At 40.8% G+C, this 14202-nt stretch overlaps 1 protein-coding gene across 5 annotated transcripts in view; it reads right to left on the bottom strand.

Moving 5' to 3' along the window:
• Nucleotides 1-14202, bottom strand: part of RYR3 (ryanodine receptor 3) — a 485624-nt gene that overhangs the window by 215989 nt on the left and 255433 nt on the right. For all 5 annotated transcript variants that reach the window (XM_075282947.1, XM_075282949.1, XM_075282950.1 and 2 more), the window contains 5 exons: nucleotides 13713-13905; nucleotides 11170-11386; nucleotides 8794-8898; nucleotides 5160-5263; nucleotides 2183-2266 (listed from right to left, as the gene is read on the bottom strand). In XM_075282947.1, the coding sequence (XP_075139048.1) occupies nucleotides 2183-2266; nucleotides 5160-5263; nucleotides 8794-8898; nucleotides 11170-11386; nucleotides 13713-13905 (703 nt within the window). The remainder of the gene's footprint in view (nucleotides 1-2182; nucleotides 2267-5159; nucleotides 5264-8793; nucleotides 8899-11169; nucleotides 11387-13712; nucleotides 13906-14202) is intronic.

The raw sequence follows: 14202 nt of genomic DNA, 5'->3' as shown, positions 1-14202 counted from the left end.
GTAATCAGCTGTGCACCTGTGCGCTCATCACATGACCATGGACCGTACATCACATGACTATGGACCGTACATCACATGACCATGGTCAGACTTTTATCCACTAGAAGTAACAGAATGAATGACAGCAAGCCGAAATCTAGAAAACTGTGAGGAATTCATACAGAAAGTATATTGGAAAATTGTATATCTTTTTATTGTACAAACAATAACATTTGTTTCTCAATATTGGTCTGAAAGTGGCCAACCCCTTTAAGGAGACCTGCAGGTAAGCAGACTTATTGACATGTGAAAAAGTATGTAAATAGCCTTCTCACTAGTGCCACCTGGTGGAAATTATTACAATTTTAAATTGTATCCTTGGAAGAACATGACTAGAGATAATAGTCAAGCCATACCAAGCATCTGCAGACAGTCGTTACAGTTATTTAAAAAATTGTAAAACAAATACAAACAGGGCCCTCACTCCTACTGTTTGGTATTCAAATTATTTTGTCATATTGTGTTCTGTTCATGTACGCTCTGATTTACAAAGTGTTGCAGAATATGTTAGCACTATATAAATATTTTTAAATTTTTTTTTTTAGTATTTCAAAATGGTCATATGAACTGTTAGAGTGATTCTCTTTTCATATATATATATATATATATATATATATATATATATATATATATATATATATTTATATTCTTATATGACAGAGGTCTGTATCTTTCTGAGCCAGACTGAGTCTCTGAATCCATTTTGTCATAGATTATGTAACATCTTCGCATTGTGCAACATTGTAAAGTGTTTGTCTCACCCATATATGGGTAAGGGCTAGTTCACACGTAGGCAAAGGGGCGGATTTTGACAGCAGATTTCGCTTCAAAATCCGCCCCTTTACAATGGTGGTCTATGTAGACCACCGGGCTTTTTTTTTCCGCTAGCGGCGGGCTGCCGCTAGCGGAGAAAAGAAAGGACATGCCCTTTCTTCAGGCAGAAGCCGCGCGGGCTCAGCCGCGCGGCTTCCGCCCCCGGCAGCTCCCTCCTATGTCGGCTCATTCATTTGAGCCGACAGCGGAGGGGAAAGCCGCGACCGCGATGGTCGCGGCAGGCGGGTTTTGACAAGAGAGAGACGCGGCTCGCCGCGGCTCTCTCGGTGTCAAAACCCACGCGGGCAGTTCACGTGTGAACTGACCCTAATGGTGATATATTGGACACTTGTGGCCAGTTTGTTTCCTATTTAGGGAATCATGTGTTATTATTTTCATACAACATGACTAAACCACAGAACCCAAAGATGGTTATACAGACCCACAGTATTGGTTCGTCCCAGAGGTGACGTGTATTCTTGCTTAATTTCCCAAAATGGTTAATCATGTAGCTTAAAGTGATACCAGTGGTCAGCTGTATTTTGATGGACGTGTTTTATGTATCTGAGCTGATAAATGGTTTTCTTGGTGGAACCTCGCAGAGCTCTGCCCGGACCATACAACATAGGGTATCTGCTATGTGATTGCTACCGGTAACAATCTGACTATACAATCTACCTGGGGTAAGATAATTGACAACTCTAACAGAACCTAGATAACGTAAGGGAAAAATTCAAGCATAATAAATGCCAAAAACTTTAAGGCTAAGGCCCCATGTAGAGAAACGCAGCTAAAAAATGCTGCAGAAAAAATTGCAGTGGAAACTCATTGAGTTTTTCTTTGCCAATTTTCTTACCCTATTAAACCTATAGAGAAAACCTGAGAACTTCCTCAGGTATAATTGACATGCTGTGATGTTACAAAACGCTAGCATTTATTGAAAGCACAGGTTATCCGCAGCTGATTTTTTTTTTTTTTTTTCTTTCTGCAATGTGTGGATGGGATTAGCCAGAATATCACTCACTTTGCATGTACTGTAAAAGACAATGTGGGGCTTTAGCCTAAATGTAAATTTTGCCCAGTATTACCCACTCTATTGTGTATAATAATTGCTGCAAATCAATCTAAAATGATCGAATCAGCATGGAATGAGTCTTGCACACAGTCACCAGCAGGTGGAGACATTTCCAAAAGAAAAATCCTACTTCAGCACATGTATTTTGTGTACCTAGATCCCTTTATACAATAGATTTATCATTACAATTTTGACATTTATGATTGACTCTTTTTTGATACAGCAATGATGGGTTAAGTACTTTATTCTACTCACTTTTTCGGGAGCTTAACTTTTTTCAAATTTTCTTCAGCTGTTTGATTTGAATGAACAATGAGACATCCGAGAGCAAGCAATGTCCTGTGAACCAAATATCATAATCAAAATTCATCATGTAAAAAGGGTAATAATGTAATAAAAGTAATAAAAAATGCACTAACATGAACAATATGATTCCTGTTGTACGTCTAAATGTTTATATATACATCTAAGGGCTTGTTCACTTCTGCGCCCGGGGTCTCCGTTCTGCAGGTTTCCGTTTCCTGCACGAAACTGGGCAGGAGATGGAAATCTGCCGGCATCTTTCAAACCCATTCATTTGAATGGGTTTGAAAAGTGTCCGGCAGTGAGCGCCAGGGAGCGTTTTATGCTCTCCGCGGCAAAACCGGTTGTTTTTAACCGGACAGAGTTGGAGATGCAGGACTTTGTGTCTGGTTTTAAAAAAAAACGGTTTCGCCGTGGAGAGCTCAAAATGCTCACCGGTGCTCACGACTGGACTCGGTCTGCCAGGTTTCCGTCTTATGCCTGCAGAAGACAGAAACTTGATAACGGAGACCCGAACGCTGGTGTGAACCCAGCGTAAAGGGGAATCTGTCAGATACATCATTGTTAAACCAGACCTTTTAGTGGAAATTATGACAATCACAATCATATCTTTAATAATTACAGGTTATTTCTTAATTACTGAAAAAAAAATGCAGGCTTCAGAATACGCAACTTTCCGCAATGAAACATAGGCATGTCAGAGACCAGATAGGCTCTGTGGAAAATGAGAAGAGACTGTCAATTAAATGTCTGGGGATGTTTTTGACATTGTTTCACCCCTCCGGCATCCAGCCGCGCACTCCGCTGCGGATTAGGCCCAATAAATGGGCCTAGTCTGGAGGAGGGAGTGTCTTCAGGCCGAATCGCGAGGCAAAACGGCCTGAAGAATGAGCACTTCGCTTCTTTTTTCCGGGAGTCTGAAGAAATGACTCCCAGAAAAAAGACCTGAGTGGCTCCCATTGATTTCAATGGGAGTCGTCATTTTGGTCAGGATTTTAAGGCAGATACGGCCTCAAAATCCTGACCAAAAAACTCTGTGTGAACTTAGCTTAGACTGCAACATACACTCCCCATAGCTCCTAAAAGTCCCGCATTTAGCGGGACTTTCCCGAATTTAAGCTCCTGTCCCACGTTCCCGCACGGCTTCCCCCCTTGTCCCGCTCTGTCTCTGAGGTGTTTTACTTATTAACATACTTTCCCCGTTCACCCCATGGCTTTTATAACAGATACAAGGTTGTAACTGGTATAAGAGCCGGGGGTGATCGGGAGATAGCTTATACTACAGTAATCTGAAGGACCTTGTGTGACGTCACATGACTAGGTAGGCGTGTCTTAGTATCCCGCAATGCTGGAAGAGAAGGACAGAAGTGTCGTCTAAGGTACTGAGAGGGGAGGGGAAAGTGAGATGCAGGGTGGAGAGGGTGTGTGTGTGTGTTTGTGTCTGTGTGTGAGTCTGTGTGTGTGTCTGTGTGTGTGTGTGTGTGTCTGTTAATACAACTCTGGATATGATTAGTATAAGATAAATTGCTGCTCTACATGTGATTAGTGTAATATATCTGACTGCAGCTCTAAATGTGACTAGTGTGCTAAATGTAAATGCTGCTCTGGATGTGACTAGTAGCGATGAGTGAATACTAGTCGAAACGGCAGTTTCGAATAGCACATTCCCATAGGAATGAATGGGAGTGGCCGGCACGCAAAAGGTTAAGCGGCCGGACTGCGGTGCCGGCTGTGTGCCGGCTGCATCCATTCATTGCTATGGGAGCGTGCTATTCGAAACTGCCATTTTGAATAGTATTCGCTCATCTCTAGTGACTAGTGTAAGACATGTAAACGCTGCTCTGGATGTGACTAATGTATGACATGTAAATACAACTCTGGATGAGCCTGGGGTAAGGCATGTCAAGGGAATGCCACTATGGATATGACTAGAGCAAGGTGTGTGAAAAAGCTCTGGATGTGACTAGTGTAAGATATGTATATGCTGCTTTGGATGTGACTAGCAGTATAAAGTGTGTATGTGCCAACAGTAACCTAGGGGAAGAGATGGAAGGGGAATGTTATACTGGGGCAGAGATGGAAGGTGAACATTATACTGGGGATAGATGAAGGGAGGCACTTAAATTGGAGGGAGATTAAATTGGGTACAACTGGAGGGAGCATTAAACGATGGAGGTAGCTGGAGTGGGACCTGTCTGCCTCTAGTTGCCTCCAGTTTAATGACACCCTCCAGCTATCCCTACGGTTTAATGTCTGTTTTTAGCTGCCCGAGTTTAATCTCCCCCGCTAGTTGCCCCCAGTTTAATGTCCCACTTCAGCTGCCATTAATTTATTGCCCCCTCCAACTACCCTCCACTGTTAATGTCTCCCTCTAGCTGCCCCAGTTTCATGTCCACTCTAGTTTCCCCCAGGTTAAACTGAGGCACCAGGAGAGGGACTTAAAAGGATCCTATCATTAGAATCCCTTTTTTTCTAACTAACACGTAGGAATAGCCTTAAGAAAGGCTATTCTTCTCCTACCTTTAGATGTCTTCTCCACGCTGTCGTTTGGTAGATATTCTGTTTTCTGTCTTTATGCAAATGAGTTCTCTCGCAGCACTGGGGGCGGGCCCCAATGCTCAAACAGCACTGGGGGTGTCCCCAGTGCTGCGAGAGAACTCTTCAGTGCTGCCGCCATCTTCTTCAGGAATCGGCCTCTACGCATCATCTTCCGGCCTGGCTTTCAATCTTCTGCGCAAGCGCAATCGGCTCTGCCAGCGGGCAGAGCCGACTCCACCTGCGCGCAGCCATTTTTTTGTGGCTGCTTACTACAAGAGCTCGCGTAAGCAGCCACAAAAAAATGGCAGAGCTGATTACGCACGCGTAGAAGATATCAGAGAAAGATAGCAGAGAAAGATATCCACAGGACTAAAGAAGAGACAAAACTCACTTTAATGTCTCAGTGGACATTTGCAGGTTATAATTCTTTTCAGTTTCTGGGAGCTTGGAAAATTCTACCAGACAAGGATGCTGACGTTTATTATCATCTCGCACCTAAAACAAGAACAATAAGGTTATATGTAGTAGTGAGGATCTCGGCTTTGTACATATTCTGCTTGTACTGTATCTAGTTCAACCAGGTCATGTTGTGGTCACACTAAGATCATATATCCGCTTTTCAGGTTTCCATAATAAAAATAATCAATCTTAAAATGCAAAAATAATACAATTCCTAATATACTAACCTTTAGAATTCTATACCATTCCCTCCCTGTTTGGATTTCACACTCCTAAGTGTTGACATAGCATGACACCATTATGTCACTGCATCGGCCTGTAATTTCCTCTGGTCTGCTCATGTGAAACTAAGTCTCGCGGTATATTGAAGTAGAACGTTTTATTTTAGGGGGAACATCGTCACTCCATAGGGAGAGACCACCATTTAGGTGTGTGGAGTCTTATTAAGGCATGAGCGCTCCACTGTGCAAAGGAACATGGGAAGAATATGCAAATCTGACTTCCATGATGTAATTAGGAAGTCAGTGCCTCAGGCATGCACACCAATAGAGGGCGCTGACTGAGAATGTGCAAGTCTATCTTCCATGATGTAATTAGGAAGACAGAGCCTCAGTAATGCAACCCAATAGAGGGCGCTCCCTTTAACATCATGCCGACCTTCCCAGAGGCCTTTGTTTGTAAATATGTTGGGAATTTACTAGGTAGTCTCTCAGCCAAGGACAGCTGTTTCGATGTTATTGCATCTCATTAGCTTGGCGCAGAGAGGACTGACCAGGCTGAGGTGAGAGGCTTAGATTAGTTTGCTTGGCTGAGGCTCTGTCTTCCTAATTACATCATAGAAGATAGACTTGTACATTCTCAGTGAGCGCCCTCTATTGGTGTGCATGCCTAAGGCACTGACTTCCTAATTACATCATGGAAGTCAGATTTGCATATTCTTCCCATGTTTTACTTTAGAAATGTTGCTATTTTTCCCCCCCAAAAGCCCCATTAATTACACTCAATGAGACTAACTGCAATCTCACAATATTTACCTGTAAATGCAACAGAATAAAAACCCATAGGAAAACCTAATAGATTATATTGTATTAGGAGTTATAGAGACTCTAAGTTTAATGCTGCATTCCAGAAAGTCTTTAAACAACTTGGATATGATCTGACTAGAGACACTCCATCTGGGGGATAACATTTCTGTCTTTTAGACTTCAGTAGCCCAGAGTGAGGTTCTGTCCAGCTATCTGAGGTGCTATCGATAGTCTTTACTGGTATAGCGATACCTTTTTTCTGCTGTCCTAAAAATAAGAAACAGATGAATCTCTGTGGTTAGCGAAAACCAAGACTCCTTCCGGGATAAGATACTGACACACAATTGTAAACAGCAAGTTACAAGACGTTTTCTGTGTCATGGAAATAACCTGTTCACATACAATTATGTAAAATCTGAAACTCTATATTATATCTGTTTTGTTTTTGTTTTTTTACAAAAACGCTACAGTTTTTGGGACTGATATACAGACTGCATATTGCTCTGATTTAGAAGCCTAAGGTACTGTCTCTCCTTGCGTATATGCCAGCTGGTATAGGGAGCATTGGGTAGCTAGTGCTCCCTGGGAAATTGTACCTAATTGTACCTATATGGAACAGAACTGCTCTTTAAGTCCATGTCTGGTGCATTAAAAAGTCTTGAAATATGGCCGGCCCCAAAACGAAGAGACATCCATCTGTATACTTGCCCCTTAACCCTTTCACTGCCAAGCACGTAGCTACTACGTCCTCCCTACTACTGCCGACATATCTTGATGCTTTAAAATGCAACGTTCCATGAAGGTGGTTGTATATATGAACTATTAAATTGTGTTTTTATATACGGTATGCTGTGTAATCTGGAAAAAGTTAGATTTTGGTATCACAGTCACAGTTTGCAAGGTGCAGTATAGATATTTATCATATTAGTGAATAACAGCAAAATCCTGCTTGTCTTTTGTATTAGTGTTTTTGGGAGTCCGAGCTCTTGTTGTAGTTGATGTTTGCGGTACATATAGTATATTTACACATTGTATACACCTTAAGCTATTATTTTAAATGTATTTTGTATATGAATCTGAGATTGAACATGAGTTTTAGGTGCAAATATGTGTTTTAGCACATTTTTTCATCAAATTATTTGTGTGTCACAAAGTTGCATGGAGGTGGATGTGGCTATTGATGGCCCATTAAGACATTTGTAATCTTCAGGTTGTCTACTTTCCAAATATATATAGGGTTTAAGGATTCACTTACTTTTCATGGTGTGTAATCCCTACTTCCCTACATTTTATAGGATGATACTTTTTTAACATTTCCAGCTTCAAAGCAGATTTTTGTTCCTTCCAGTTCCAGCAATTTTCTGAAGACACGTGCATACGGGTGTAGGCCATAGTGATATGAATGAACTCTGCACATGTTCAACTCTTATTTTTAGGAGGTTTGGTGCATTTAATTTTTTTTGCTTTCTTTCCGCTTTTAGCAACTAATATACATTTATTTGCATTTTTTCATAAAACATTCACTTTAAATCAAAATTGCATGAAGGTGCCTGTTTGTATACAGTACCTAGTGGCATTGAGACAATGCTGCAGGTGTCTACTTTAAGAAAATATATAGGTATGGGGGGGTGGATGCTTTTTTAATGTTGTAATTTAGGTTTGATTTGTCCATCTCAAAACTGTGAAAATTGCTCTGGCTACTGGAGGTGCAAAATTTCCAGAGACCCTTGGCAATGAAAGGGTTAATAAAGAGCAGAGTACTGGTTGGCTGGTTAAGAGTCCTTTGAAATAAAGATTTCATAGACATTTAACCATAAAAATGTTTTCCATATAGCTAACGTAGACCAAAGATAATGAGATATGTTTATTAAACAATTCCAAAAAAGTTGTGACAACACCAACAATTATGGAATAGCTGGGCAGAACCCAGTGTCCTCTCAGGGTAGAAATAAGAGACAATAAAGGAACTCTTCCAGCATCTTAAAATAGAGGCCAAGAAACACCATGTATCGACCCTCACATATGACAAAGCCCCATGTGAGGGTCGATACATGGCGTTTCTTGGCCTTGATTAAAGAACCTCCATTTGTTTTATTAAGATGCTGGCAAAGTTGCTTTTTTTTTTTTTTTTAATGTAGATTGTGAGCCCATATAGGGATCACAATATACATTTTTATATTTATTTTATTTATTTCATTTAAGTATGTTTTTGTAGAATGGGATGGAAATCCACGCAAATACGGGGAAAACATACAAACTACTTGCAGATGTGGTTCCTGGCGGGATTTGAACACCAGGACTCCAACGCTGCAAGGCTGCAGTGCTAACCACTGAACCACCGTCTTGCCCCACAAAGTTGCTTTTTTGTAAGATATGTAGGATGCTCTATGACTGTAAATCCTGGAATTAACTCCATCTTTTCAGATTCTGTTCATTATGAATAATGTGCATGATTTTTATACATAAAGGAAATTAAGATCTCATGTAGAATTTTGATGTCATATTATACAACTAATTCCATAAATTAGAAATATTATCTACCTTGCCGTAGATCCAACCAAGTTCAATTTTGTTCATGCCCCACAGTTCATGGATGTTTTCTGCTAATTTGTCTCGGATCTTTTCAAGATGAGGAGGTAAAACAATCTAAAAAAAGTACAGAGATTTATTTTTAGCATGTAAATAGTCGTTAAATTCATATACTGCATAAAACTCAATGTATACACTTTCAAAAATCCAAAAATACAGTCTGTACATCATAGAAGAAAAGCATAGTATAGCTGGTTAATATTCTAGCTAAATATACAATAAAATATAAAATAGTTTTCAACTGGGAACATTTGGCCTAAATGTGACTTAATTATAAGGTGCAATCATACACCAAGTACGGTCCTGGGGTTTTTAATGGAGGACAGGGCTATTTATTTGATTATTTGTATAGTGCTAATATATTCTGCAACACTTTACAGATATTGTCAGTTACTGTCCCATATAGGGCTCACAATCTACATTCCCTATCAATATACTGTATCTTTAGAGGGTGCTGCTTTTCTTACTTGGGTAGCGCATATTCCCATATTTGCCTCTGTCCCATATAGGGCTGACAATCGAAAATCCCTAGCAGTATGTCCTTGGCGTATGGAAGGAAACTGGAGTACCCGGAGAAAATCCGCACAAACACGGGGAGAGTATACAAATTCAGCGCAAATACAGATGTTGGCTTTGGTCGGATATGTACCTAGGACTCCAGTTCTGCAAGATTGTTTACTATACAATGATGGAGCAGGTATACCAGTGGAAGGCCCTTTCCATTTTACATCTACTACAAGATGTTGTGGGTCTTATATATCAGTAAGTGAATCATTTTCTGTTATTCTATTCTGCCTACTGACTGGTCTTTATTGGTTAAAGGCCAGCATGTAACTGGAATTGCATTTCCATTATTGTATACATTCTTTTTTTGGTATATTTTATTAGCTGGCAACACCAATAGATTAATAACCTGCATTTTTATTTTATTTTATTACCTTGCTAAATAACAGTATTTCCATCTTCTAATGTGATGACATATCACAAGGATACACAATCACATTACTATCAGAGTTCAACCACCGGGACCATTGAAAGGGCCACAACGCTTGTGTACAGTTGCCCCCCTTTTAAACATTTCCCGCGCAGCTGTGCTCCTGGCCACCTGGCTTTGCTAGAAATTGTAGCCCACTCTATTCACTTGAATGGGGTTGCACTGTGGTTCACTGTAGAGTGGGTGGCCAGGGCATGATTGTGCAAGAAAAACAGTGAAGAGACACCTGAGCTGTAGTCCACTCCCTTCCGGGGTTATAGGGGTCCCAGATATTGGGATCAATATACAATGGCCACATCTTCTTAACATCCTCTTAATTAGCATGAGATTTAGCTGTCAGATTTTTATAGATAGTAGACAAGAAAGTCACAGACCATAAATTGACAATGGAGGAGATGGAAGACATTTTAGTCAGTATACATTATGATAAATCTGTCAGACCATGGCGGCCCTGCTTCTCTTGCTAAGCTGGGGTAACTTTTAAAAAAAAAATGGTGGCAAAAAACAAACAAAAAGTTCAAAATGTTTACACAAAACAAAGAAATTCTGAATGATTTAGAGTAAAGACAAGTGGATACCAGTGGTCTGGGTTTGGTTGTAGCTCGAGCTTAGTTGGCTCAAATTAATGCAAGCGTCTTTGGTCCTAACACAGCATTCTTTTTTTTTCTTTTTTTTAATGTAGATCGTGAGCCCCATATAGGGATCATAATGTACATTTTTTTCCCTATCAGTATGTCTTTGTAGTATGGGAAGGAAATCCACACAAACATGGGGAGAACATACAAACTCCTTGCAGATGTTGTTCCTGGTGGGATTCGAACCCAGGACTCCAGCACTGCAAGGCTGCAGTGCTAACCACTGAGCCACTGTGTTGCCCTGCCCTAACACACCATTCTGTACATGCCACTTCCTTATTCATTTGAGGTACATCTTAAACAATTCGAATATAATGGATGAACACGGCCCTTCTACACCTATCAATAGAAGTACACATATACAACATCCTAATAACCTAGATTTTTTGATGCAGTTCCATAATCTTAAATACAATTCTGCAAAATACATATATGTCAAGATTCATCATTCTACTTGACAGATGATTCATCACATGTAGCAGGAATGGTTTCATACTAGTGATAGGAAAATGAAAATATTCCTAAACTTTCCTTTGCAATAGCAATAAGAAATACTGTATTACTTGCATCTATTACACCATGGCGAGATTATGGCAGGTTTCAAAGAAAAACGTTCTTTAGGATAACAATGGTGCCAGAAAAGAGGGATCTATATAGTGATGTTTACATGTAACATTCAGAAAGTACATGAAGTTATACCTGGCTGGTATCAATGGGACAAGGAATGAATGAAGCTTGGGACAGAAAGTGAGTTGTACCCAACAAGTCCCGAACTCCTTCACAGTCTCTTTTGTACTCTTTAACAGGCTCTACTCTCATCTTCTCTTTTGGTAATAGGGCCTCATAGCATGGAGCATAGCCAGCTGGGGGTAAGAACTTGAATTCCCCATGGCGACCACCAAGAAGAAATCGGACCCTAGAAGATAGCAAGTCATATACTTGGTTTAGCATGTTTTGTGATACAAAGAAGTGAAAAATGTAAAAACCAGGTAAGGTTACAAGAACACAGTGATAATTGGGCAACAAGTTCTAGAGCCATAAGTATAGGCACAAATAAGAGAATGCTGTTTGCTGTATCTCTGCTTCATCCTTATCAAACTTTTCTGGCTTCAAAATGTTATATGTTTTCAATGTCCTTGTTCAGACTGTTCAGTTATAAGTGGGTTAAATGCGATGTAATAATAGTATTAACAAGTATAAAGACTAGAAGTAAATAGAGACAGGTCAGAGGTCAGTAGTGGTCTCACTGTCAGGTCTGTCACCAACTGGTACAACGAACGGACTGTGGTGCTGTATTAAGCATCTCACCATTCAGTTCTCAATTGCTCTCAAAGGAATATAATCTGACATGTGTTTGCTAGAGGATTCACTGGCAGAAATCTGAGGTTGGCACTCAGATTTATGCCTTGAATGTGCTGTTTGAAGTTATGTGGATCTGCATAAGTAGCAGGTGTTTTATTTCCATGGTAATATTTTTTTATTTTTTCAATGGCATTTTTTCAATGGCACCAACAATCTGCAGAGGAAATTTTTATAGCATGTGAACAGGGTTGCAAAAAACTCCATTGACATGCATAGAACCCAGAATGTCAATGGATTTCAGTTTGAGACTAGTGTCAAATGTAACCTGCAAACAGACCCTTAGGAGGACTAAACCACAGTTCCATTGTTCTTGTAATTGTGTTGTATTGCCTGGACTCCCACTGATCACATTTAACATGTATCTAAGTTCTGTCAAAAATAATGGGGTTGTCCAAGGAGTTAAGATTGACTGATACAGGTACCACTGGATAATGGACCTGGAGTTTCCGGCCTGGTTCCGTCGCTCAGGTGACCTGCTCGGAACAACTAGCTCCTGACTCCTGGTTCACCCATCTCCTACCCTGATCTCTCAATGGGGATGACTGACCCATTCATTATCCCATGTCTGCTGGAGTTTACTTTGTTTAATAGTTTTTGTATGCGATGTAAAGAAAGGGCTGGTGATTTTAGTATTTTTTCTATATTTAATATAATTTATATTTAATTTCAATTTATCTTTAGAGCCCCTAGAGGGCAATGGCTATTCCCTCATTGCTCTATAGAGCTCATTTACATATTGAAATTAACAGTGATATATCAGTAATGAATGCACCGATTCACAAGGGAGAAAAAAACTGTTTCAGTTGACCCTAACATATCTCTGCAGGGTTGGGTTGATATGCTGGGTTCTGGTGACAGACTCCCATTAAAGTGTATGACCAGCTGCTTTAGTTCAATACCTGTGACTCTTTAAAGTATTAGTTAAAGAAGACCTTTCATGAGATCGGGCACATGCAGTTTTATATACTGCTGGAAAGCTGACAGTGCGCTGAATTCAGCGCACTGTCGGCTTTCCCAATCTGTGCCCGGTGTAAAGCGCTATCGGTCCCGGTACCGTAGCGCTTTACAGTCAGAAGGGCATTTCTGACACTTAGCCAGGAATGTCCTTCTGCCTCGTGGCGCCTATTGCGCTGTAGAGTGTGAGCGGGGAGGAACGCCCCCTCCCGCTCCTGATAATACTCGTCTGTGGACGAGCTGTGTGAGCAGAGGGAGGGGGCATTCCTCCCCGCTCCACAGTACAGTGCGATAGGCGCCGCGAGGCTGAAGGACGTTCCTGGCTAACTGTCAGAAACGCCCTTCTGACACTAAAGCGCTACGGTATATACGGCTTTCCAGCCCGTATATAAAATTGCATGTGCCCGATCTCATGAAAGGTCCTCTTTAAAGATCTTTCACTACTTTCACCAACTCCAGCTCTTATTGTCCATTAATAGCTGCTGCTCCACAAGTTCCAGCACAGATGGGTTTTTTTCTCTAGTCCCCTCCATACCAGAGCAATCGGTACATAGGCTCTGTACTGTCAGGAGGGCATTGTCAGGCAAGAACAGGCAAGGAGCTCAATTCTGAGCTCCAATCAGAGGTGGACATTGCCAGAGCTCAGAATCATATTTCTAGCCTGCTGTCACTGCCCACCTGACAATAGAAAACTATCATATCAGGTATCAAAGCTTACAGCACTGATTGCTCAGGAACGTTGGGAGCTAGAGAAGAATTTCCAACTGTGCCAGAATCAGTAGAGCAGAGTCTATTAAATGATGTAAATAGCTGGACTTGTAAGAGGTGGTGAAAGGTCCTCTTTAAAGGTTCCAAGTTTTCTACCACACGTTCTAGAAGTCAGTAGCATTCAAGGAAAAATGTACCATGTAGTAAAATTTACTTACTTGACCCCAGCAGAAAAGCTTACAACTGGGAAAAATAAACCTTCGGTGTTAAAGTTCTCAAACATGCCTTGGACTGGCTGCCCATTAATACGAAAAGAAATACTAGGCACTCCCAAGTCCAGACAGCAGCTGACCACATCATCGGATGCTAATAAATGCTGGTTAGTTGAAGCCACAGCCCTGGGTACCCGTCCTGTATAAAGCAAAAAGACAGTAGGTAGTAAAAGGCTGACTGTAATACAATATGTATCATCAGCTATAATACAAAGAATAGAGGCTTCAAGGAAGTCATATAACAGGCAACAAAGCTATCTGGTTGTAGATAGCATCCTAATTATACGGCTACTGTGAGTCAAACACAAAGCACTTAGCTTAATTTCTGCCTTATACGTCAATGAAAAAAAAGGACAGTGGGTGCGACCAATGAGTCATAGTGAGGACAGAATGAGATGTGAATTGTGCTCCATAAGCTGTGTCAGAACTTCACAAA

This window comes from Leptodactylus fuscus, chromosome 7, assembly GCF_031893055.1.
Source record: "Leptodactylus fuscus isolate aLepFus1 chromosome 7, aLepFus1.hap2, whole genome shotgun sequence".
NCBI classification, from domain to species: Eukaryota; Metazoa; Chordata; class Amphibia; order Anura; family Leptodactylidae; genus Leptodactylus; species Leptodactylus fuscus.
This window is presented reverse-complemented; position numbering and strand designations above follow the sequence as displayed.